The sequence below is a fragment of the Uloborus diversus genome, chromosome 2 (assembly GCF_026930045.1).
Source record: "Uloborus diversus isolate 005 chromosome 2, Udiv.v.3.1, whole genome shotgun sequence".
NCBI classification, from domain to species: domain Eukaryota; kingdom Metazoa; phylum Arthropoda; class Arachnida; order Araneae; family Uloboridae; genus Uloborus; species Uloborus diversus.
The window spans coordinates 13719935-13746035 of NC_072732.1; the positions used below are offsets into that span (position 1 = coordinate 13719935).

At 36.8% G+C, this 26101-nt stretch overlaps 1 protein-coding gene across 1 annotated transcript in view; it reads right to left on the reverse strand.

Moving 5' to 3' along the window:
- LOC129217740 (regulator of G-protein signaling 7-like) overlaps positions 1–26101 on the reverse strand; it is a gene marked incomplete in the record, with an annotated part of 284423 nt that overhangs the window by 50286 nt on the left and 208036 nt on the right. The window contains 1 exon segment of the mRNA XM_054852079.1: positions 6928–7069. Coding sequence (XP_054708054.1) covers positions 6928–7069 — 142 coding nt within the window.

The following is a 26101-nucleotide window of genomic DNA, read 5'->3' on the forward strand; positions in this document are numbered from 1 at the left end:
AGTGATTAAAATTACATTCATTGTGAAAAATATGATGTAAAAATCAACTCTTGACAGATTTTTAATCAACATGAAATTAGGTTGGTTGAGTTTAACATAACACAAATACCTATTTCTTATGTATACTAGAAAATAATAAGCATTTCATGGTTGTCATTTTATGTAATAATGTCAAAAAAGCATTTCAAAGTTCGGTAATGCCATTCATATCACAGGTTCAGACTTTCGGTCTTTTACATTCAGCAATATTGTAATTTTTCTCTTTGTGAGAATACAAACTTTTCACTGATTGCTACTTATTATCCAGACTAAATAAATAAATTTAAAAAAATAAAAAGAGAGAGAGAGTTGACAAATTTTGCAGCAGTGGTAGCACCCTCTAAATATTATTCAATTTTTATATTTCATATATGAGAATTTTTTTTTTCATCCAAAGGAACAAAATGAGAGGGTGCCTCATGAAAAAATAACACCTTTAAAAATAAGACGCACCCTAATGTGCAGCATATGCAGCACTGAATCACATCCTCCGCGCGATCCTTTGGGGCCTTAATAAGTACACCGGAGTACTAATAGGGCCAATCAAAGCCTTATTGCACTAGAGGCCCCACTTCTAAGGTTATCAAATCACAGGTAAAATGACGGTACACAGCGGCATTTTTCTTTTTGAATTCATCAACTGCATAAATTAGACTTTCTAGAACAATTATCAACTTTTTATGCTAGTAAACTACAGTGAACCATGAAGAAACTAAGTTTACTGTAAGACAAAATCAGACCGTTTTGACAAGACTCTTTTGTAATAACTGTAACTACACTTTTGAGTGTTGTAAAACAAACTGCTTGTTGATAACCTTTTATCATCATGTACGCTTTCTGAGAACGATAAAATCACGATCTAACGATTTTTTTCTATTCTACATAGAAAAACGGGGGCTTGACTTTATTGATCTACATAATCTTATTTGGCACACCCACCTATAACATAAGTACAGTATTCCGAAAGTGGGAGTTGCATTAATTTATTTTCAACATTATGTTAGTCATGGTTCAATGTTTGTTACACGGAGTTACCTTATAGTAGTCTTAAGTGTCATAAACATCGGCAGAACACCATCCTTGTCATGACACAGCTGAATTCTGGGCCGTGTACTGGCATATCTTTTGCGGAGATAATCCACAGTCACCAGGACAAAGGCTTATTTCCACAGCTGCTAGTCATGTTGTGCTATGGGATACCTTTCGAGTTGCTTTATGAAACCCCATTTTGCTTCCTCAAATACTGGTACAGTGAAACCTGTGTAAGTTGACCACTTGCGGTGCAGTACTTTAGAAGCCAACTTAGACAGGTGTCTACTTACAAAGGGTTTGTTATTTGATTCTCAGCCAAATTTGGTGCATATTGGTGGTCAACATAGACAGGTGATCAACTTACAAGGGTTATCAACGTTACAGGTTTTACTGTATTACGAAATTGCAAAATAGCTCGAAATAAAGGGTGTCCCAAAATTAACGCAAGATTTGAATTTGCCGCCATTTTTGCAGTAAATGGTTGGCAACCCTGAAAAAAGAACAATTTGACAGCTGAGAGTTTAGGGTAATCAAAAATGGAGCGTTATACGATACAATAACGTTCTTTCATTATTGAACAATTGTTTCAAAAATAATGAAAGTTGAGGCTGGTCAAGCAGTTACTGCTATTGGCGCTCGGTATCGCAACACGGTAATGCACGGGTGGTTGTGGGCTTGTTGACATAGACCTTTGAATTCAAATAACCCCATAAGAAGAAATTTAAAAATGTTAAATCACACAATCTATTGTGCCAATTCTGATGACCGAAATGAGAGAGTACGCGACTAGGAAATGCCTTATGCAGTCATTGAAATGTTTCACTCTCTCTAGCTGTATGGTACAATAACACCCCATTTTTACTAACACTAAACTCTCAACTGTCAAATTGTTCTTTTTTCATGGCTGCCAACAATTTATGGAAAAAATGGTGGCAAATTCAAATCTTGCGTTAATTTTTCGACACCCTTTATAAGTAATCGGTATACCGGTATTAAAACCACTAGTTACAAGTTTTTCCATAATAATACGTAGAGTGAAGTAGGTTTCCCCCCACTCCCTCAGTGGTCAAATTTCTCACGTTTAATTGATCTGTTCCGTCAGAGGAAGATTAGTTCTTAATTTCTGCTTTGCTTAAGTCATGTTCAGGGGCGGATCCAGAAACTTTTGTAAGGGAGGTCAAGTTTTAATGGATATCGTTTTTATTCCTACGTAAAAAAGTCGCAGTTAAGCAGGGTTGCCCATCATTCCATGCAGGAGAGGGTACCGCCTCATAGGCTACGGAGTACTCCCCCCCCCCAAGTCAAATCCCATTCAAATTACCTCCCCTCCCCCTAAATTTTCAATGCCGCAGCTTAAGTCATGGATCATATTCCCTCAAATTTTGATCAAAAGTCGCATTTCTTTCGGCAGATATGCTGGTCATGTGACCGTAAGCTTTGGTTATATGAGATTACATCTATAAATAGTAGGAAAAAGCACACATGACACGCACAACATGTGGTTTGATGGGGAGGAGAACTGGGAAAAAAGTTAAGCTCATTAGAGAAATTTGTGCTTTTGAAAATGAACAAAGATATCAAAATAGCAATACCTCAGTAAGCAAATCCAGTCAATTCTTTGAATTATGACGCGCTAAAAAGAACTACCTTACAGTAGAGCCCCTATAACTGGAGAAGCCGACGCATCCGTACAACAGGGCGCAAGGTACCTTTATTGGCAATCATTCGCCAAACAGGGAACGAGAGAGTCGGAGAGCGAAGGCGAGCATTGGCGAAATTTTGGAAACAGTTGGCGTCGTTTCCAGGCTGTTAGTCGCTTCGGGGGCTATTAATTATTTATTTCTTTTTACTTTCTTCTACATCTAATATATAGAAGAAAGTATTGGATTCGTGCAAATTTTCGAATTTCGAATTTTGACGGATTCGAACGTTTTGAGGTGTGCTGAGTCCATTTCGACCATTTTTGGAAAATGTCTGTCTGTCTGTGTGTGTGTGTGTGTGTGTATGTGTGTGTGTGTGTGTGTTTGTGTGTGTGTATGTGTGTCACGTCTGTGTGTGACCAGTTTTTTGTGGCAGCTCTACAACAAAAACTACCGCATGAAATCGAACGAAATTTAGTACACATATGTGCCCCTATGTGAACTTGTGCCCATTAGTTTTTGGCGCGAATTCCTCCAAGGGGGGTGAAGCAATGGGACGTTTTTCGAGTTACGCGTGCTTGCTATTCCTCAGGAAGTAACTGGCGGAATCGAACAAAATTTGGTCCATATGTTGGTATTAACAGGAACAGGTGCTGATTCAATTTTGGTGTCAATAACTCAAACGGGGGTTGAGCTATAGAACGTTTTTTGTCGTCAATTGTGACTGCTGTATCTCAAGAAATAATGAACGGAATGAAAGAAAAATTTATCGGCAAGTAGCCCTTAGTGGGTATAAGAACTGATTTTATTTTTGTGTCAACAGCTAAAAAGGGGGGTAGCGCAATCACCCGTTCTTTTTTCCCATTTTGAGTGCCCTATCTCAAGAAGTAATGCTACGTTCTGGTTGAAATTTGGAATATATGTGAATCCATATGTAAACAGGCTTTGGTTCAGTTTTGACGCCGATCGCTCCAAGAAGTGTTGATTTTTTTTTTTTTTTTTTTTTTTGCGAATAAAAATATTTTTATTAATGCAACAATAAGAAAGATAAATCGTAATAGATTGTCGTCTGCGTATTTCTCGTGATTTTAATTGTATGGAAATGATAGGAAATATTATCTCAATGATTTAAAATTTTTAACTGTTGCCATCTTATGTTTGTTAACAAATAAAATATTTGTAATTAATTCAAGCAAGGCTTTTAAAATAACTTTCAATTTTCGCTCTTTGCTTTGCTTTTGCAATAATTCAGACATTGGGATAGTCGTCAAGTTTTTGCACGTGTAATTTTGTTTTTGTTGGGAATATTGCTTCCTCGTCAAGCATGGGGGGGGGGGGGGGATCAGAAAAAAAAATATATATATATATAGAAGAAATTTTCGTGATGGCCACAACATACTAGTTTCTTTCTGCATCTGCTGGAAATCTGAAGAGCTGAAATGCTTTTCTGGAGCTGTTTGCACAATTTACAGTCGAACAACCACCCATTTGGCTCAATTTAACACATGCTAAAGAAATGTAAACATCAGCAGCAATGCTATCGCTACGAAGCACTGGATCAAGTTTGCTCCAAAATGGCGAATGCGTCGGCTCCTCTACTATAGGAGCCTTAACTTACAGAACCGAGCAAAAAGAAAAAAATGTTGACATTGATTCCATGTACTATTTTTTCGGATGTAAAGAATTGAAGTTTAATAATAATCATAATGAAATTCTTCTCACAGGGGGGTCAGCTGACACTTTTACCCTCCCCTGAATCCGCCCTTGGTCATGTTGTATGTTTTCATTCTTTCTTCTTACATCTCTCCTTAGTATAAAATGAAGTCCCCAAAAAGCGTCTGTGTGTTTGAACTCGCAAAACTCGAGAACTACCCGGCCGATTGCGCTGAAATTTTCACAGTTTGTTCCTTTAAGTCCTGAGAAGGTTTGCAGACCAGTTCGAAAATAATTCGATGAATAAATCTTTTTTTTTATTTCAATTTAGGCCCAATTTTCACATAAATTCTCAAATATGGGGGTGAAAAATTACTTGCACATATTAATATTGCATATCGTTAGAAAGGGTAGAATTTTCCGCGTTCTACGCAATTTGTTTCAATGCTCTAACTTTATTACGGCGGGAGTTATTTGCGTTTTTAGCTCGAATTTTTTTAGGCTTAGCTGAAATTTAGGTACTACTTTCTTCATTAAATAAATCAATAAAAAGTGAAGGAATTGTCCCATAGCTTTCTTTTTGACGCCATTAGAAAAAGCGACCTTTTTTACTCCAGAACTAACTCGACCTATGGTCGAAAAAATGAGCTTTTATCTCGAAAGGAAAAAAAGTTACAAGCCTTTTTAAATCAAGTTTAAAAAATCTCGATTCCATTCAAATTGTGAACCATTTTCTTTCGCATTTTATTTCCTTAAACTTATTTTATTTTGTGTTTCCATAGTTACGCATTTTAAATCCATTTTTCTGGACTTAGTTTCGTAATAGTATTTCAATATCTGTCGTCATTGTTTGGAAGGGAAATCATGATGCTTTATTTATTTATTTTTTACGCCTGATTGTTGAATATACGTCACTTGACACAATTTTTATTTTCAAAGTGGACCGGGCGAAGACGGGCAATGCAGCTAGTCTTTAACTAAAAGCTTTTACTACTTGCAATTAAGATACTTGCTCTGTCGTTCGTTGGTGGGACAAGCTTTCTAACTGTCGAAAAAAAAACATTAATTATGATGTTGATAATTAAGAAAGTTAATAAATAGTTTTAAGGCAGAACTGGAGCGAGCATAGATGTGCGGATTTTGGTATTTTGAAAGTTCAAAAATAATAAGGGTACATTTAAAACTTTCGATGATTCACGTCGCCAGTTGAAAAGCGTATTTACACGCTTTTTTTTTTTTTTTTTAACCCTATACTAGTTATACTTTTTCTGTCCATTAAATTTGAGTGGGCGGGGGAAAATGTTTGAAAATTGTAAAAAAAAAAAAAAGAATAATATTTTTTATAAAGTTAAATTTAAATAAAGATAATTAATTTCAGAGCATAACTTCAGGCATGGAGTTGTGAAATTTGATCTTTTGAAACAAAAGCAGTATTTAGCAGTAAGTTGCAGCCCCTAAGCAGATTTTTAGCAGTAAGTTGCAGCCCCTAAGCCAGGGCTTAGACCAAAACTATATGCAATATACAGACAGCCCAGCTATTACATCCTGAGACTGCAGTTTCGCTCTTATTAGAACTAATCAGTCAGGTATAGTGAATAACCGAGCTGGAGGCAGATGTCATCTCATGAGCATGTAATACAGATTTTCGTTGCTTTCCTTTCGATTTAAGGTTTGAATTTAAAAGCTTTCTTAATGGCTTTTTTTCACAGGGTACTTGTTTACTTTTTATGCTTATTACTTAAAGGGGTCCGGGACACATTTTGAAATTTTTTTTATTACATAGTTTAGAGTTTTGAAATTTTTTGCACTGATTCACCATTTATTTAATAAGCAAAATCATAACATAAATATGAAAAAAAAATTTATTTAAATTTAATTATTTAAAAAAAGGGGGTTGTTTTAAATTGCTATAATTCAAAATATTATTGATCAATTTTCAATTTTTTGTTTTAAATATCTAAGCTTTAATTTTTATTCGGCGATTTTAAAAATGTTGATTCAATAAAAAATAAAAAATATTTGAAGAAAAATATCGAAAAATTCAAAGATACTTTTAAAAAAAATCATAATTTTTGCAGTAAATGTTTTTTTTTAAAGTCGCCGAATAAAAACTAAAGTAAACTGTTTGAAAAAGATATGCTCCAAGTTTCATTACTTTATCTTTATCGGTTCCTGACTTATAAGAGTTTGAATGCAAGAAATCGGGAAAAAATTGCATCATGGAGAAAAAAGCGTTTAAAGTTTTAATGTTAAGTACACATTAGTTAGGTGCATGCAACAAAAATAACTATATCTTTCGTTCTATTTGAGGTAGAAACAAGATTCAAACGTCCTTTTAAGCAGAAAAAAGCGGAGTCATTTTTCACATGATTAAAAAAAATTGCAAAATTTGACGATTTTTGTGTCCCGGACCCCCTTAAAATATGTTTCAATTGATCATTGCAAAAATATATCTAAATTCTGACTTCTGAAATGTTTTCTGTTTTTGTGCAAAAAAAAAAAAAAGTTGCAGCTGTTGGAAAAAAAAAAAAAAAAAGAAGTTGCATGGTTGAAGGCGACTTACTTGGCCTGTGCCTCGGCTTGCATGAAAATGAATTCCCACTTCCTGGAGAACATCTTTTGCAAGCGGGCCAGGTTCTCGGCTTCGTAGTCGGCAAGCTCCAGACGCGTCTTGTTCTGCATGGTTCGCTTGCACAGGTACACGGCTGCAATGGAAAGACAGCATAGTTAGAAAAAATGGCAGATTATTTCCAGGTAATGTTCCAGGGTTTCGCAGTTTTACCGTGAAAAACAGGTATTTTGCAAAAACTCCTGAAATGATAAAAGTTGTATGAACGCTGGCTTCTGACTGTTGCGAAATATACAGGGTCCATTATGAAAGTAATGAGCATTTACTGGCAAAATATATTTATGGATCGTAATTTGTACAAATGTTCAATATTCTTTAAAATACATTCCTCCTGCATCAATGCACTTGCGGAGACGTGTTTGCTACGCCTGAAAGGCACCCTGAAACTCTTCCAAGGGAATGCCTCTCAGCAACGTTGTAACATGGTGTTGGATGTTTCCCAAGGTTCCCCAATGTTTTCCTTTCTTCTCTCTCTCGAGTCGCGGAAACAAAAAGAAGTCACATGAAGCTAAGTAGGGACTGTAAGGTGGTGAAGTATCACCGGTACGGGGGGGGGGGGGGGGGGACATTCATAACGGGGTTCGTCGGCGACCTCCTCCTGGCTCTCTTTGAATGCCTTGTGCCCCTTCCCAGACTGTGATCTTGAAATGCAATCGTCCTTGAAGGCTTCTTGCAGCATCTGGAATGTTTCGGTTGCATTTTTTCCAAACCTCACGCAAAACTTTACGGCGAATCATTGTGCAAGCGAACGCTCCATTGCGTTATGTTACAAAAGTTGAAAACATACTTCAAGTAGAGGCACTTATCTCCGCTCACACTGCTCGAAAGCAACTGACGACTGGATGCATTGAAAGGGCATATCCCGCACCACATTTCCCAGCCGGTTTTACCGTGCTGCCATCTATCGTCGCGTCACAATAACATTATGCTCCTTACTTTCATAATGGACCATGTATTTTTAGCTACCAGCGAAGATATGCTCATCTTCTGTGTTTCGCCTTCAGTTCGGTTACTGCCCTTCCAGATTAACTGAGCCCAGACGAAAGTAAAATTCATTCTTTGGATCAGAGTTGGGCAAATTTTAATTGCATGAACAATTAAAGATTAACAATTGATTAACTGGTAAACGTAACCACAACAACTAACAATTGATCAATCGTAATTGCGGAAAATTACATTTAACGAGTAATTAATTGTTAATTGTTGTTTACTACAGTTAACAATTAATTAATTGGTAATTATAGTTTGCTACAATTAACAATTGTCAATTGTTTTGTGAATTTTAATCAAAACTAACTCTTAAAAAAATACTGGTTTTGTATAATATACTGTACAGGCTTCAGATCTAACTGGAACGTGGACGCTGGACTGGTACCATATTATTATTTATTTAAATACGCACGTTTGCAACTAATAAAAGATCAATGCTCAACAGTAACTTTATTACGAGCAATAAATTATTTACTGCAGCATATGATTTTTCTCAAAAAATGTTATGGCTCCAGCGAAATTTCCTTAGGAAAGGTATATTTCAATTAAAAATTCAAATTTTTTTTAATTGTAAGAAACTATTAACGTACATTTATCCAATTAAATTAATTTCAAAGTGCAATTAATAGTTTAATTGCAATTACCTTTTTAATCAATTAACCAGACAATTGAAAAAATAATTGATTTATGCCCAACACTGCTTTGGATACAGTAGTTCTGCAAAAGTCGCAGTCGAATGAGCTGTTCAGCATTTGCTTCGGTCACATTTGTTTAAGGAGCTTTCTTGGTAAAACAAGAAAAGTGACAAGCTATTATAAACGTATATAAGTGTTCTTGTAAGATTCCAGATTTGTTACAGAAACTTGACTGGCTTCTATTTGGAAAGTTTTGGAATTCTTCAGAAAGCTTTGCGGTTAATTTCAGGAAGGTTACTGACTTCCAGCAGGAAACTTTTCTATTTTTTGCCAACTATATTACTGGAAGAGAGTAGGCACATTAGGTGCCCATTATTCTCCAGGAACATTCCTGAGTTTTTTAAAGTAGCGTAGAACGAGGGTGGTTCCCGGCTCCAGACCCCTATTTTGAAACTCAAATTTAAGTACCCATAGAAAAAAATAACGTTATTCCTATCTGTTTCAAATATTTTTTCATCATCGGATCAGTTTTATGTATGTATACATTGTCGATAGAAAATTAAAATCCAATTATAACTTTCTATTCACGTTTTCAAGTTCCAGATCTGGTTATTTCTGGCAAGGGCATTTCCCTTTCGGAATCTTTAGCCAATCCGCTGAGTCATCAGCTTTTGGTGAACGATGAACTCAAAACTGATGGTGTCATGGGATATTTAACCGATTTTTACTTCCTTTTTCCAAAAAAAGAAGTATTGTATTCGCGAAAAAATTTTCACTCAAAAATCGGCCTTAATTTACATTTTTCTCACACCCGAATGAATGTTGAGGTTTTTTTTTAACCCGACCACACGTGGATATATGCCTGGGAGCCTGCAGACACCCGAAATATCCATTTTGATGACCCCCGAGTTAATTATAACGAATTTTCTCGTGACGTCCGTATGTACGTATGTATCTGCGTATGTGTGTATGTATCTCGCATAACTCAAAAACGGTATGTCCTAGAAACTTGAAATTTGGTACGTAGAATCCTAGTGGGACCTAATTGTGCACCTTCAATTTTGATTGCATTCAGATGTTTCTAAGGGTGTCTTTTGCCCCTTTTTGGGGGGAAATCATTGTAAATTTCGATGTAAACTCAAGTGGTGTTATAATTTGTCGGGCACTTGGCGATATATCGCCCGTCTTTAGGTCACCAAGTTTTGTCGCCAACTTGGCGACAAATTTGGTGGGTTTTTACTTTCTTCTATATCTAATATATAGAAGAAAGTATTGGATTCGTGCAAATTTTCGAATTTCGAATTTTGACGGATTCGAACGTTTTGAGGTGTGCTGAGTCCATTTCGACCATTTTTGGAAAATGTCTGTCTGTCTGTGTGTGTGTGTGTATGTGTGTGTGTATGTATGTATGTGTGTGTGTATGTATGTGTGTCACGTCTGTGTGTGACCAGTTTTTTGTGGCCGCTCTACAACAAAAACTACCGCATGAAATCGAACGAAATTTAGTACACATATGTGCCCCTATGTGAACTTGTGCCCATTAGTTTTTGGCGCGAATTCCTCTAAGGGGGGTGGAGAAATGGGACGTTTTTCGAGTTACGCATGCTTGCTATTCCTCAGGAAGTAACTGGCGGAATCAAACAAAATTTGGTCCATATGTTGGTATTAACAGGAACAGGTGCTGATTCAATTTTGGTGTCAATAACTCAAACGGGGGTTGAGCTATAGAACGTTTTTTGTCGTCAATTGTGACTGCTGTATCTCAAGAAATAATGAACGGAATGAAAGAAAAATTTATCGGCAAGTAGCCCTTAGTGGGTATAAGAACTGATTTTATTTTTGTGTCAACAGCTAAAAAGGGGGTAGCGCAATCACCCGTTCTTTTTTTCCATTTTGAGTGCCCTATCTCAAGAAGTAATGCTACGTTCTGGTTGAAATTTGGAATATATGTGAATCCATATGTAAACAGGCTTTGGTTCAATTTTGACGCCGATCGCTCCAAGAGGTGTTGATTTTTTTTTTTTTTTTTGCGAATAAAAAATATTTTTATTAATGCAACAATAAGAAAGATAAATCGTAATAGATTGTCGTCTGCGTATTTCTCGTGATTTTAATTGCATGGAAATGATCGGAAATATTATCTCAATGATTTAAAATTTTTAACTGTTGCCATCTTATGTTTGTTAACAAATAAAATATTTGTAATTAATTCAAGCAAGGCTTTTAAAATAACTTTAAATTTTCACTCTTTGCTTTGCTTTTGTAATAATTCAGACATTGGGATGGTCGTCAAGTTTTTGCATGTGTAATTTTGTTTTTGTCGGGAATATTGCTTCCTCGTCAAGCATGGGGAGGGATCAGAAAAAAAAAAAAAAAGAGATATATATAAGAAAAAAGTTTCGTGATGGCCACAACATACTAGTTTAAGTTTAGCATATTATTTTTAAGCATTTCTCAGTGCTCATTTAGGTTTTACAATTAATATACTGTCGGTTTATTTTGCATATAATTTTTGGCGTTTCCAATTTGCGTTGCAGACTGCCAAAGAAGCTCAGCTGTTGGGCTTGCAAGGGAAAAAAATGTCCAAATAAGTAAATAACAGCTTTTTTTTTCGTACTCTGAGTCTTACTGAGCAATCACGATTGCTTATTGTTCTCATTTGACCGTTTTTGATGTTCCGTGCCTTTTTCAGCTTGGATCAGATGCCTCTGCAGCACCACCGCCCACCGTCCTCTGCTGGCGGCGCGGCGCGGCTGCTCCGGCCCTGAGCTATCCGCCTCTCCTGGTCGGAGGCGTCCATGTTTTACACACACGCACGCTCACACATTCACACACATACACACACGCACACGCCTACGTGCATACACACAGGTCTACGCACACACACAAGCCTACACACTTACACACACAACTATACACACGTAACCGCCCAGAAGGAGAGGCAGGCTTGGGGGGGGAGGGGACAGGAGCTGTTTCTAGAAACAATAACTCCAATGAGTAGGGTCTTGTCTCAGTTCGTGATTGCGAAAAACATAATTTGAATTCAAAATTTCAGAATTGAAACTAATTTTTCTTTTTTTTTCATTTTTGTATTTAACATAATCTTTTGCGGGATTTCGCACTGATGCAAAGAAGCAGCCTGCTCGCTTACTCATAAGACGCTTTTATAAAAGGAAACTCAGTGAGTCGGTGCAAAGAGTAAGGAATTGCTAAACACCCGTTTACATTACAAGCTGCAGCTGATCGATTACAGTTGATACCATTCTTTACCATAAATATACTAAGCAATGAGCCACATTTTTTACCTATATAAATGGTTTCGGAGGATCGGTTCTACAGTAAACATTGCGATTTTGGACCGGAGGAGACCATTACATAACGAGCTGATGCATAGACTAATAATAGGAGTGGACCGAGCTATGGCAACGCTTTTGCTGCTCATAAACCAAACCATGTGACTGGTGGATATCCTAGCAACAGCGGTCGTTAATCGTAGCAGACGATCAACGCCAGCGCGAAATAAAATAAATAGAATTGATGGAACACGGAAGAATGATCTTTTATGGAGTCCGATTTGTAAATTTGTTATTCTAAGTTGTAAATATTTTGTTAATATAGTGAGTTTTTCGTTTAGATAGTATTGTGCATTTTCTTTAGTCAATTTCAATAACTCTCTAAGCAATTAATGATGCAAGCGGTAAGATTTTTACCTACAATTTCAATTTAAGATACCGATTAGTACATTTTTGCGTTAACGCAAAACGTTTACGCCATTTCGTTCTCGCCAACGCTGACAGCTCCAAATGAAATAAAAGTTACCGAAAACTGATCAAAAACTATTACTAATGTCAAAATAATGCATAACTAAAAGAAAAACAGTTCAATCTCTGCACCTGGAAGTTTTTTTTAATGAAAACACATTGTCTTAAAATACATGTCGAGTGCCAAACTATAGATAATGCTGCCATCTAGCAACCATGCTGCCAAAGTCTTCGCCAAGCCCTTCCACCAGTCACATGATACATCTATGAACCAATTTTCTTTATCAGCAAGAATGAGAAAGCTCGGTCTACTCTTATTATTAGTCTATGGATTCAAGAGTTAACTCTCTAAATATCACCAACAGCGGCCAAATTGAAACCAGATTAAAAAAAAAATTAATTTTAATTTTGACATCTTGAATTCAAATTATGTTTTTCGCAATCACGAGTGTGTGTATGTAGGCATGTGTGTTTGTGTGTGGGGGGGGGGAGTGTTTGTGTGTACGGGGTATGTGTGTTTGTGTCTGTGTGCTGGCATAAGTGTGGGGGGTATGTGTATGTGTGTGGGGGGGTATGTGTATGTGTGTGTAGGCATATGTGTTTGTGTCTGTGTGCAGGCAGGAATGTGTGGGTAGTTGTGTGTATGTGTTTGTATGTATGCGTATGTGTATGTCGGCATATGTGTTTGTGTCTGTGTGCAGGCATGAATGTGTGGGTAGTTGTGTGTATGTGTGTGTATGTATGCGTGTGTTTGTGTGTATGTGTTTGTGTGTGTAGGTGTATATGTGTGTAGGTGTATGTGTGTATGTGTTTGTGTGTGTGTGTGTATGTGCGCGCGTGTGTGTGTAGGACATGGATGCAACCTGGAGACGGCTTTCGCTATAGGAGCAGCATCGTGAGGAGCCCGCATGTCCACGGTGATGGTGAAGAGGGTGGCGGTGGGAAAAATCAAAGGAACGTCAAAAACAGTCAAATAAAAGCAATAAGCAATCGTGATTGCTCAAAAAAAAAATCGCCAAATTTTTCTGCAAGTTGGCGACTAAACTTGGCGACCAAAAGACTAGCGATGAATCGTTAAGTGTCCTCCAAATTGTAACACCACTTGAGTTTGCATCGAAATTAACAATGAATTGCCCCCAAAAAGGTGCAAAAGACCCCTTTAGAAACACCCGAATGCAACCAAAAAGGGAGGTGCACAACTAGATTCTACTAAAATTCTACGTACCAAATTTCAACTTTCTAGGAGATACCGTTCTTGAGTTATGCGACATACATACACACATACGCACACTAGTTGTTATTAACTCGGGAAACGTCAAAATGGATACGTTCCTAGGCATATATCCGCGTGTGATCGGGTCGTAAAAAAAACTCAACATTAATTCGGGGGTGAGCAAAATGGAAATTAAGGCCGATTTTTGAGTGAAATTTTTTTAGCGAATGCAATACTTCCTTTTTACTTCCTTTTACAAAAAAGGAAGTATTGTATTCGCAAAAAAATTTTCACCCAAAAATCGGCCTTAACTTCTATTTTGCTCACCCCCAAATGAATGTTGAGTTTTTTTTTTCAACCTGACCACACGTAGATATGTGCTTAGGAACCTGCAGACACCCGAAATATCCATTTTGACGATCCCCGCGTTAATTACAACGAGTTTTCTCGTGACGTCTGTATGTACGTATGTATATGCGTATGTGTGTATGTATGTCGCATAACTCAAGAACGGAATGTCCTAAAAAGTTGAAATTTGGTATATTGACTCCTAGTGGAGTCTAGTTGTGCACACTCCTTTTTGGTTGCATTCGGATGCTCCAAAGGGGGTCTTTTGCCCCTTTTTGGGGGGAAATCATTGTTAATTTCGATGTAAACTCAAGTAGTGTTATAATTTGGCGGACACTTGGCGATATATCGGCAGTCTTTTGGTCGCCAAGTTTTGTCGCCAATTTGGCAATAAATTTTGCGATTAATTTTTTTTTTTTTTTTTTTTTAAATCTGGTTTCAGTTTGGCCACTGTTGGTGATATTTAGAGGTAAACTATTGAATCACATTAAAACTGCCAGTAATGAGAAAATGGCATTAAATTGGAGTAAAAGGAAGTCATGTGATGCGCACATCAGCTCGTTTGTAAAAGGAAGTAAAAAGATTGGCATTTCCTGCTGTTTTCTGTGAGAGAACTATTGCTCACTATAGAATCCTGAATGCGTACCGCGGTTCATACTCACAGTAAAGATAAACCCTAGATGTGAACAAGAAATGCACAATATGGCGGTGGAAACCACGTGTTTGGTTCAGATAAGAAAAAAAAATGGTGTCAAGCAGACGGCGAATGCGAGTACTACTGGTTATTTTTTTTATTATTATTATTTAAGAAAAACCCCCTAAAAGTGGTATAGTGACAAACTTGCTGTCATTCTTCTTTTTTAGCCTACTTTCCCAGTGAAAGTCAGAAAAAGAAGAAAAAAGCATGAAAGAAAGCTTAATGCATCTTAAAAATATCGCAAAAAACAAAAAAAAGAGTCAAAAATAAATAAAATAATTAAATAAATATTGAAAAATTAAAAATTGGAAAGTAGGGTATTGAGATGGGGAAAAATGTCTGTCGGTCTGTCTGTCCGTCCCCTCCCCCCCTAATAACTTTTGAATGAATAGTCCGATTCGAAGAAACTTTTTTTTGTTCGAAAGATCTCGGCGAGGACACCTCATTCCCATATTTCACTTTTTGATTTGAACTATTTTTTGTTCAATTTTGAACAGTTCAAAAAAACTTAACATTAGCGCCTACGGGGAAATTCAAGGCAATTCCGAACTGTGAGGCGAATTTGCTTCAAACAAACTTTGTAGGAAAAAGCTTTTGATGAAAAACTTGTATATAAAATATCTTTTTGATTCGAACAATTTTCCGTTCAATTTTGAACAGTTCAAATCCCTTAACATTAGCGCCTACGGGGAAACTGAAAGTCAATGTAGATTCCGGACTTGAAGGCGGATTTTTTTCAAACAAATATTGTTGGAAATAGCTCTTGACGCCACAAACTCCAGACTTCAACTCCGAGAATTTAGGGGCACTTGACTCCGACTCCTATGCCCGACAATTAATCGGACTCAGACTCCCCGACTTGACTGCGACTTCGTAGCTTTGGCAAAAATTTATACACGGAGGACAAATGACTGACTCCGATTCTTAGATATTCGACTCCGACTCCTTTACCCCAAAATGAGATTGTCTCCGACTCCACAGCTATGGTTTTGACTGTGAAATAATCATTGTTGATTTGACTTGTTTTTATTTTTACGCTAAAGTTTTAATTTAGGTATTCAGTTTTCGGCGAATAAACTCGAAGTCATTTATATTTCTACATAAAGATATGCGCAGACGATTTTTTTTTTTTTTTTTTTTTTTTGACAATGAAAATTATTTCTTTAAGTTGACATTTTATTGTTTTTATTTATTTTGGTAAGTGCATTAATTCATTAAAAAAATTGTTTTTGGCAACAGGGGAAAAAGAACCAATTTTTTTTTTTTTTTGATATGATGTATTTATTTTAATGAGTTTATTAATTTTAAATATTATTTTTTCGTTTTGAAAGCTGTTAAAGATTTTTTTAATGTAAAAAAGTGTATTAACTGCTTTGTTTAAAAGTTGCTGCTATTTTTTTTAAAGCATTTAATTTTTTTTAGATGAGTGAGGAATATATTTTATTCCTAGAAATCAGCTTAAAGTATTTTAAAAATATGTTTGAAAAAATTTGCGATTTTAGCTATTTTTGAGAATATTGATCAGGTACTAGAAAGTAGTATGGGTATACGGGAAAGTAGGCTCGTCTAGTTCTAGACAGATGTTCTTGTTTTATTTTCGGTCTATCTTCTTCGTGAACTGAGTGTAGGCTTAGCATACGTCCGAAATTTGCCCGGACAGTTCTGGGGTTTTTATTGCTGTCCCGAGTAATGTCCGATCTCGTAAAAATGTCCGGAGTTTTGTGAATTTTATGACTAGCAAGAATTTTGTTCTTAAAATTTTGTACATGTAAGTTAAACTGATATTTTCCGTATCTGATTTAGAAGAGAATATTAGTACTAGTTATTAGCGAAACTACAAACTGTTCCAAAGATATTAAGGATCTATTCCATGAACGTATATTGCTGAACCATATAATTAAAACGTAAAGCAAGGTTGTGGTTCAAGTTCTAAAAATGTACCGCAGTGTACAGTTGAAGAGAAATGGCAAGTCATTTTTAAAACATTCCAGAAAACTATTACTATGTGCGTCAATACCTCTAAAATAATTACATTTACAGTGCTTTATTGGGTATATTCCCCGCATTTTTTCAACCACAGGGAACATTTGGACTTCATAAAGAGTTGAAACTTTTGGTTCCAACTGTTTAGTATATTTGCTAAATATTAACATAAACCCAGAACGTTCATGCTGGAGGTTTTGTAAGGGAGCTTAAAAACAGTGCTAACGCGTTCGTCTTAAGGAGGTCCGGGACACATTTTGAATTTTTTTTTATTACACACTTTAGAGTTTTGAAATTTTTTGCACTGATTCACCATTTATTTAATAAGCAAAATCATGACATAAATATGAAAAAAAAATTTTTTATTTAAATTTAATTAGTTTTTTTTTTAAATTGGGGTTGCTTTAAATTGCTATAACTCAAAATATTCTTGATCAATTTTCAATTTTTTTAAAATAAATTACGCACAATTATCTAAGCTTTAATTTTTATTCGGCGATTCTAAAAATAATGATTCAATAAAAAATAAAAAGTATTTGAAGAAAAATTTCAAAAAATTCAAAGATACTTTTTTTTAAAAAAAATCATAATTTTTGCAGTAAACGTTTTTTTTTTCAAAATCGCCGAATAAAATTTAAAGTAAACTTTTTGAAAAAGACATGCTCCAAGTTTCATTACTTTATCTTTATTGGTTCCTGACTTATAAGAGTTTGAATGCATGAAATCGGGAAAAATTGCATCATGGAGAAAAACGCGTTTAAAGTTTTAAAGTTAAGTACACATTAGCTATGTGCATGAAACAAAAATAATTATATCTTTCGTTTTATTTAAGATAGAAACAAGATTCAAACGTCCTCTTAAGCAGAAAAACACGGAGTAATTTTTCACATGATAAAAAAAAAATTGCAAAATTTGACGATTTTTGTGTCCCGGACCCCATTAAGTTTCTCCAAGACTGGTCCCAAAAATTTTTGGGCCTCCGCAAGCACTGGCAGAATTGCGGACTCTGAGGGAAAATGACCGACTCCGACTCCAACTCTTGAAATTTTAAACCTCCGATTCCCGATTCCGACTTCTTCACGCGAAAGTCAGTCTGACTCCGAGTCCACAGCCCTGGTTACATCTTCTGAAGCAACTGCTTGTTTACAGACGCGATAATAAAAGAATTGCAGACTAAGATATTGGCGGGGGGGGGGGGGCTGGGCCAAATACAGTCTCTGGCTTTCCTGCAGTTTTAGCCATTTCCCCTAGAAAACGGAGATCCTAGGCCACAGCCTAGTAGGCCTATTCAATATTCGGACTTGTGACCGGAGGGTCTCGGGCTCGATCCTCGCCGGTCGAAGATCCACCGTCGTCATTAATGGTGACTGAGCGACGATAAATATGCTCGTGGTCACAATGTCCTCCAAGTGAAACGATACCTCTGGGGGTGCTAGACCAGAAAATTAATCGGCTTCTGGCCTGGTTCTAAATTATCGATCTGTCCGTAGATGGTGCTGCCATCTATTGTGTTGTCTGAGCCAAATCGGACTTCCACCTAGAGACAGGCGCTCGATTAAAACGGAAGCCGTACCTCTGTGCCTTAAATCGAGTAGCATTGCTACTCGGACTCGAGTTCCCGAGTGGCATAAGTAACAACAACACACAACACAGCAGATGAAGTTGCTTGAATCGAAAAAAATACTTGAAAATATTTCCTAGGCATAAAAGGCAGGCCTGCCTCATTAACCACCATAACAAAAGGGCTGCCGACATGGGACAAACACGTGACCCCGACACATCTACAGGTGCGCCGGACGGATAAAAAATCGTCTCTCTAAACGAGCAATTATTCGCCGAGCGTGCGAGCTGTCAGCAGTCCTTTTGCAACAGTCGAATCGATAATGTTTAAGCGACGAAAGAGCAGCTTGCGCTAAATGGCGTTTTGGCTTCTCGGAGGTCGTATTTATCTTTCGCTCGTGCATTAAGTTGCCTTCGAATGTGAGTGATGGCGAAATGCACGAACAGTGGGGAAAAGTCTGAAGGTTCTAAATTTCCAAAGTCTTTTCATAACGGAGACTAAGGATGCAGGGAGTGATCAGGAAAGGAATAGCAGTTTTTAACACTAGAACGACTGACATTTTCTGTATACCTAGAAAGACTGAAGGGCCCCTACCCATTTTTGGGTGAATTATTTTAAAAATTCTTAATGAGTGTGTCCACATGCCCAATGCACCTTCTTTCATGACTAAATAAAAACTTAGTATGCAATTATTTGTAGTGTTTCTCTCTATACTGGCCAAAAGTTTGGATCAGTTTTTCTTTTCAAGAGCAATGGCTACCATTAGGCTGGTAAGCAGTCAGTACTGTTTATAGCATTTGGATATCCAACTGGCTGTATAAAGCGGAAGTGACAGGTTAAACCAGAGAGAATGGCCTTTTTTATGCTAGGCCAATTAGGAGAAAGAAAGAAAAAAAAATTTTTAATTGTAAAAAAGCTTAGGTCCCTCCCGTCTTTCTAGGTATAAGGATCAATATTTACAGTACTATGAGGCGTATGATAAAATTATTAAACAAGCATTCGCATAGTGTCATATAATGAAAAGTCAGGAAGTTATGTTACGTTCCGTTAGACATTATCCGAGTTATTAAACAACAAACTATGCGAGGGGCCACACAGGCCCCTCCGTCTTTCTAGTGTTAAAAAGCATCCCACACCACATAGCATAATTTAGCTTTTTACTCAACGAAATGGACTAATCAGTAGTCTAGCTTTAAATTTCCAAAGTCTTTTCATAACGGAGACTAAGGATGCAGGGAGTGATCAGGAAAGGAATAGCAGCTTTTAAAAAGCATCCCACACCACATAGCATAATTTAGCTTTTTACTCAACGAAATGGGCTAATCAGTAGTCTAGCTTTAAATTTACAAAGTCTTTTCATAACGGAGACTAAGGATGCAGGGAGTGATCACGAAATGAATAGCAGTTTTTAAAAAGCATCCCACACCACATAGCATAATTTAGCTTTTTACTCAACGAAATGGGCTAATCAGTAGTCTAGCTTTAAATTTCCAAAGTCTTTTCATAACGGAGACAAAGGATGCAGGGAGTGATCACGAAATGAATAGCAGTATTTAAAAAGCATCCCACACCACATAGCATAATTTAGCTTTCTACTCAACGAAATGGGATAATCAGTAGTCTAGCTTTCATTCTTCGAAATAAAATAATCAATAATTTATCTTCTTATGCTCCTAATAAGTTAATCCTAACGTATAGCTTAAATTCCCTGAAATAACCTAAACAATAATTTATTTTTATGTTCTTCGAAATAAATTAATAGATAACTTGCTTTTTATTCGCTAAAATAAGCTTATCAGTATTTTATCTAACTTTAATTAAGTTATCTGAAATAACTAATCAGTAATTTAGCTTTTTATGCTCCTAAATAAGGTAATCATAACGTGACTTAAACTCCCTGAAATAACTAAAACAATATTTTTTTTTTCCTTTGAAATAAATTAATATATGACTTGCTTTTTATTCGCTGAAATAAGCTAATCGGTTGCTTAGTATTTTAGGTTTTTGTAAGCTTATCAATAATTTAGCTCTTTATTCTCTAAAAGAAGCTGATCAATAATTTAATTTTACTCTCCAAAATAAACCTAATCACTAGCTTAGTGTTTTCGCGGTTTTTTTCCCTGAAATAAGTCTAATCTATGAATTATCTTTTCATCCTCCAAAACAAATGAATTCATAGTTTCGTACATGAAATACACCGCCAAAAGCTCAGTCACTCCAGTCGAGGACTGCAGTTTCGTGCTTATTAGCAATCATCAGCACGGCATAGGGAGTGATTGAGCTGAAGGTGGGAAACCTCTTAAGGAAGCTAAGAGTGCGAAACAAACTGGTAGCTAATATAGGATTAGCACTGACCAGACGAGTGATCGAAGCAATGGTTCGGTTCAACTCGAAGATTGAAGGCAAGGCATGGTATATTCAGTAAGTTACCGCCCTATAGCCAGGGCTAAGGCAAAAATACATGAAATACACCGCCAGCCCAGTTATTCCAGCCGAGGACTGCAGTTTCAGGCTTAATAGCACTCATCAGCCAGGCATAGGAAGTGACTGAGCTGGAAGTGGAAAACCTCTTAAGGAAGCCAAGAGTGCGGAACAAACTGGTAGCTAATATAGGATTAGCATTGACCAGACGAGTGATCGAAGCAATGGTTCGGTTCAACTCGAAGATTGAAGGCAAGGCATGGTATATTCAGTAAGTTACCGCCCTATAGCCAGGGCTAAGGCAAAAATACATGAAATACACCGCCAGCCCAGTTATTCCAGCCGAGGACTGCAGTTTCAGGCTTAATAGCACTCATCAGCCAGGCATAGGAAGTGACTGAGCTGGAAGTGGAAAACCTCTTAAGGAAGCCAAGAGTGCGGAACAAACTGGTAGCTAATATAGGATTAGCACTGACCAGACGAGTGATCGAAGCAATGGTTCGGTTCAACTCGAAGATTGAAGGCAAGGCATGGTATATTCAGTAAGTTACCGCCCTATAGCCAGGGCTAAGGCAAAAATACATGAAATACACCGCCAGCCCAGTTATTCCAGCCGAGGACTGCAGTTTCAGGCTTAATAGCACTCATCAGCCAGGCATAGGAAGTGACTGAGCTGGAAGTGGAGAACCTCTTAAGGAAGCCAAGAGTGCGAAACATAGTTTAGCGTTTTAACTTTTAATTCTCAGAACTAAGTTAATCAATAATTTGAAGAGCGTTGTGCATTTTGTGTAGCTGACTCTATTTCTCACTTTAACGCAGAAATAAAAGAACCAAAATAATTTCTCTAAGTTGCAAAACTTTGCCATTACTAAATTGGATTAAATTTTATGAAAAGAATAAATTTTAAAATTTGGATAACTGAATTTGATTTAGAACATAGAAAATACTTCAGTAATTAATCTTAAATGTTGACAGTTTAGGTTTATTATAAATTGATACTGACAAGTAAAGCTGCCTAAGTGCCATACGATGATTGGAACAAAACTTTGCACATTGATAGAACACTTAAAAACATGAGGTTTCCTCTTTCTATTTTTTTTAATCGGTAATAAACACTTTTACCGGGTTAAAATTTACCCCTAAAGATTGAGACAGTAAAGGGTACACCATATTCGTTTATTTTAAATTTGGATTTCACAAATTAAAGTAATGATTGAAAATTCGAAAAAACCCTAACAAACTAAAGTTGACGTCTGTCAGGATTTTTCTGAGTAAACCATTCTTCGCAATCTTACCCCATCGCGAAGCTACTTGCCTGCCATGTCAAATCAATCACCTTCTTGAACTCACCTTTACCGATTTCAATAAAATTTAGCATGAAGTACACATTATGACAAGTAATCCTGCCATTTTCGGGATATCCATTTTAAAAATTGTTCAAAATAAAGGTCTGTAAAAAAATCAAAATGTGCGAAAAAAAAATGAAAAATGTGTTCTTACAAAAGACTGTAACATCTCTCCTAACTATACCAAATCCTGTGGCACGACAACCCGTGAAGACCAAGGCCTACTGTGCCCAACTCAGTTTTCCTGACCAGAGGCTCAGGGGTGCAAGGCAAACGTTCCGGTTAAGTGGTCAGCCAAACGTGGAACCCCCAGTGTTGGTTCCCAAGCACGCTTGGTACCGATATTATCGACCCACTGAAGGGACGAAAGACTGAATCTACCATGCCCAACCCGGGCCTGTAGCGTGGGAGCGCAAAGCGCTACGACTGAGCCACCAGGCTTTTCTCTCCTATATATAGTACACTAAAAATTCAAAAACCATTGTAAAGAAAAAAAAATTAGTGTTCTATTGGTATATTACATGACTTCTTTACGTTAAATTTAAGTTTCAAGGTCATTTACCGTGACGGGATAAGATTGCGAAGAATGGTTCAGCCCTATGAAAAGTACTTTCAGAAAAATCCCGAAACCCGTCAAATTTAGTTTGTTTAATTTTCTGAAATGTTCACTCGGTATTTGAATTTTTTTAGTTAAAATTTAAAATAAAAGAATATATTGTACCCTGTTAAACTGTGAGCTTTTAAACGTGCTCAGCTTATTAACTTTTAGTGGAAGATCAACCAGGACGTGTGATAGTTCTTGAAAAAACTTATTTATCTTGTGCAACATCAAGAACACCAAAGTTAAAAGTAACTTGTTTATTTTGGCTATGATATATACAATGACATGTTAAACGAGATATTGAGAATACGCTCTTTACAATATTAAGTAGCTCATTATACGTGAAATACACCGCCAGCTCAGTCATTTCCAGCCGAGGACTGCAGTTTCGTGCTTATTAGCACACAACGAACAAACTGGTAGCCAGTTTGTTTCGTACTTTTGGCTTCCTTAAGAGGTTTTCCATCTCCAGCTCAGTCACTTTCCTATGTCGGGCTGATGAGTGCTAATAAGCAAGAGACTGCAGTCCTCGGCTGGAAATGACTGAGCTGGCGGTGTATTTCACGTATTTTTGCTTTAGCCGTGGCTGATGGGCGGTAATTTACTGAATATAGCTCACTAGTGGCATCCGCACGGCTTCGCCTGTAATAGAAAAATTAAAGGTCTTTTGGTTTGCCTGTATATTTACAAATAATGTATGGTGAATTTTCTCGCCAATTGGCTTGTACCGACGTTACAGTTCCACGTTATGATAATTTCGTATCTCGCCAATTGGTTTGTGCCCATGTTACGGTTCCACATTATGATAATTTCGTAATTTATGATAGTTTTTTTCTTAAAATTGGAATAAAAAAAGAACCACATCGAATTTTCGAAAAATCGCTTCGAGGTGCACACCCCCATGCTACAAACTAACTTTGTGCCAAATTTCATGAAAATCGGCCGAACGGTCTAGGCGCTATGCGCGTCACAGACATCCAGACATCCAGACAGAGAGACTTTCAGCTTTATTATTAGTAAAGATTATACTTTAAATGACTTCTGAAGCCTACATTCTAAGTCAAAGTATGAAACGTTAAACATATAGAGCTATGATAGGCATGGCAAGAGCAGTAAACCGAATCTATAGGCAAAAACAGACAGATTCAACAGAGCTGCCAAAAAAAAAAAAAAAAAACAACCAAGTCTGACTTGGGTTGAAATTGAAAGGGAAGAGAATGAGGCAAAGAGTGCCGGGGAGCTTAAATGCTACTGGCAATTTGCATATTCTGCTGACGCGATCTTGTTACAAGAAGGAAAGAACGAATGAAAAAAAGCTAATGCAAATTAAGGTTGCCAACACTTTTGGAGAATAATTTACCTCCTTTCGTAACATACCCTCTGTTATCCGAATTATCCAAGATTTAGGCGTAAATTTCATCCCGTTAAAAGTGATTATTGCTCATGAAAAAAATACTTGTTCAATATTTTAAAGTGTTCTATCGATGTACAAAGGTTTATTCCAATCGGCTTGCGAAACTTCGGTAGGTTTACTTGTGAGTACCATCCAACCCATACATAAACTCAAATACCTCCGAAGAAGGGACAACCCTATTTAAGGGACACAATCCACAGTCCTCTTAGTATCCCATACTGAGAGGTTGACTGACTACCAAACGGCAAGACCTTGAGGGTCACAGATTTGGACAAAATTCTAAATATAGGTTAATTCCCACTAGGTATGATCCCAGGAAAAACGGTTTGACTGCATAGGCCATAGTTCGGCCGCAACGGGGATCTAAAGTTGATAATTTGGACCTAGAAATGGAATAAAGTTTCCATTATAATTACCGTTTTTACCCCTTTTTTCGCAATTGTACTGCAGTACGAATCATTTGCATGCACGTATTGTGAATTAATTACTTTTAATATTAATTTTTAAGAAGTGGTTCTCAAATTTAAATTGGATACTACTTTCAACTTCAAAACCGTGTTTCCCAAAAACCATAATTACAGGATATTTATCGTTTGCAGATGAAGCTAATTATTTTTGTCTTATATTAATTGTCTGCTAGTAAAAATTATTTATCGTTTGCTAATAAAAATACTTAGTTTAACTGGATGTTTATCGTCTGCTATCAAAGATATTCCACAGTGATAAGCAAAAAATGGAAGTGAAGGAAAAAATCCGATTTATTGCACAATAGCACATAAAAAATAAACACATAATTGTGAATTAATTACTTTTAATATTAATTTTTAAGAAGTGGTTCTCAAATTTAAATTGGATACTACTTTCAACTTCAAAACCGTGTTTCCCAAAAACCATAATTACAGGATATTTATCGTTTGCAGATGAAGCTAATTATTTTTGTCTTATATTAATTGTCTGCTAGTAAAAATTATTTATCGTTTGCTAATAAAAATACTTAGTTTAACTGGATGTTTATCGTCTGCTATCAAAGATATTCCACAGTGATAAGCAAAAAATGGAAGTGAAGGAAAAAAATCCGATTTATTGCACAATAGCACATAAAAAAAAATAATAATACAAAATCGTGTTGACTTTTCAAGTAACTTAAATAATGCCCGTAAATAAATAGGTGTTACCCCTTTCACTCGATGTACTAACAAAGGAAGCCAAATGTGTTGGGAGAACGAGCATTGTGTCGAAGTCTGAAATTCCTACGGAAACGCCATTGCATTGTTGGGGCCAAACTGAGGACTTTGGACCCTCGTTGCAGCCAAATTAGCACCTATGCAGTCAAACCGCTGTACCTGAGCTCATATCTAGTGGGAATGGACCTATATTTAGAATTTTGTCCAAATCCGTGACCCTCAAGGTCGTGCCGTTTGGTCGTGAGACTATAATTAGTCTTTGATGCAGCAGAAAACGTGATTAAATAACAAACTGCAAAAATTCCTAATGAGTGCCTTATGGGTCATTCCACGTCAAATCAACCACAAAAATGGGATTTTAACACCCACCGTCTCGGAATTGTATAAAACTTGGTATACTTCATCCCTTTATGGTTACAAGCAACCTCCTTTTTACTTAAAATACACCACCAGCTCAGTTATTCCATCCGAGGACTGCAGTTTCGTGCTTTTTAGCACTCATCAGCCCGGAATAGGAATCGCATGAGCTGGAGGCGAAAAATCTCTTAAGGGAGCCAAGAGAGTCAAACAAACTGGTAACTAATGCAGAATTAGCAAACCAGATGAGCGACCGCAGCAATGGTGCGGTTCAACTCAAAGATTGATGGCAAAGCTAAGGTATTTTGTAGCAAGTTACCGCCCTAAAGCCAGGGCTAAGGCAGACATACTTAAAATACACCGCCGCATTAGCTACCAGTTTGTTTGGCTCTCTTGGCTCCCTTAAGAGATTTTTCGCCTCCAGCTCATGTGATTCCTATTCCGGGCTGATGAGTGCTAAAAAGCACGAAACTGCAGTACTCGGATGGAATAACTGAGCTGGCGGTGTATTTTAAGTATGTCTGCCTTAGCCCTGGCTTTAGGGCGGTAACTTACTACAAAAAACCTCCTTTTTCTTTTTCTTTCAATATCAATGCG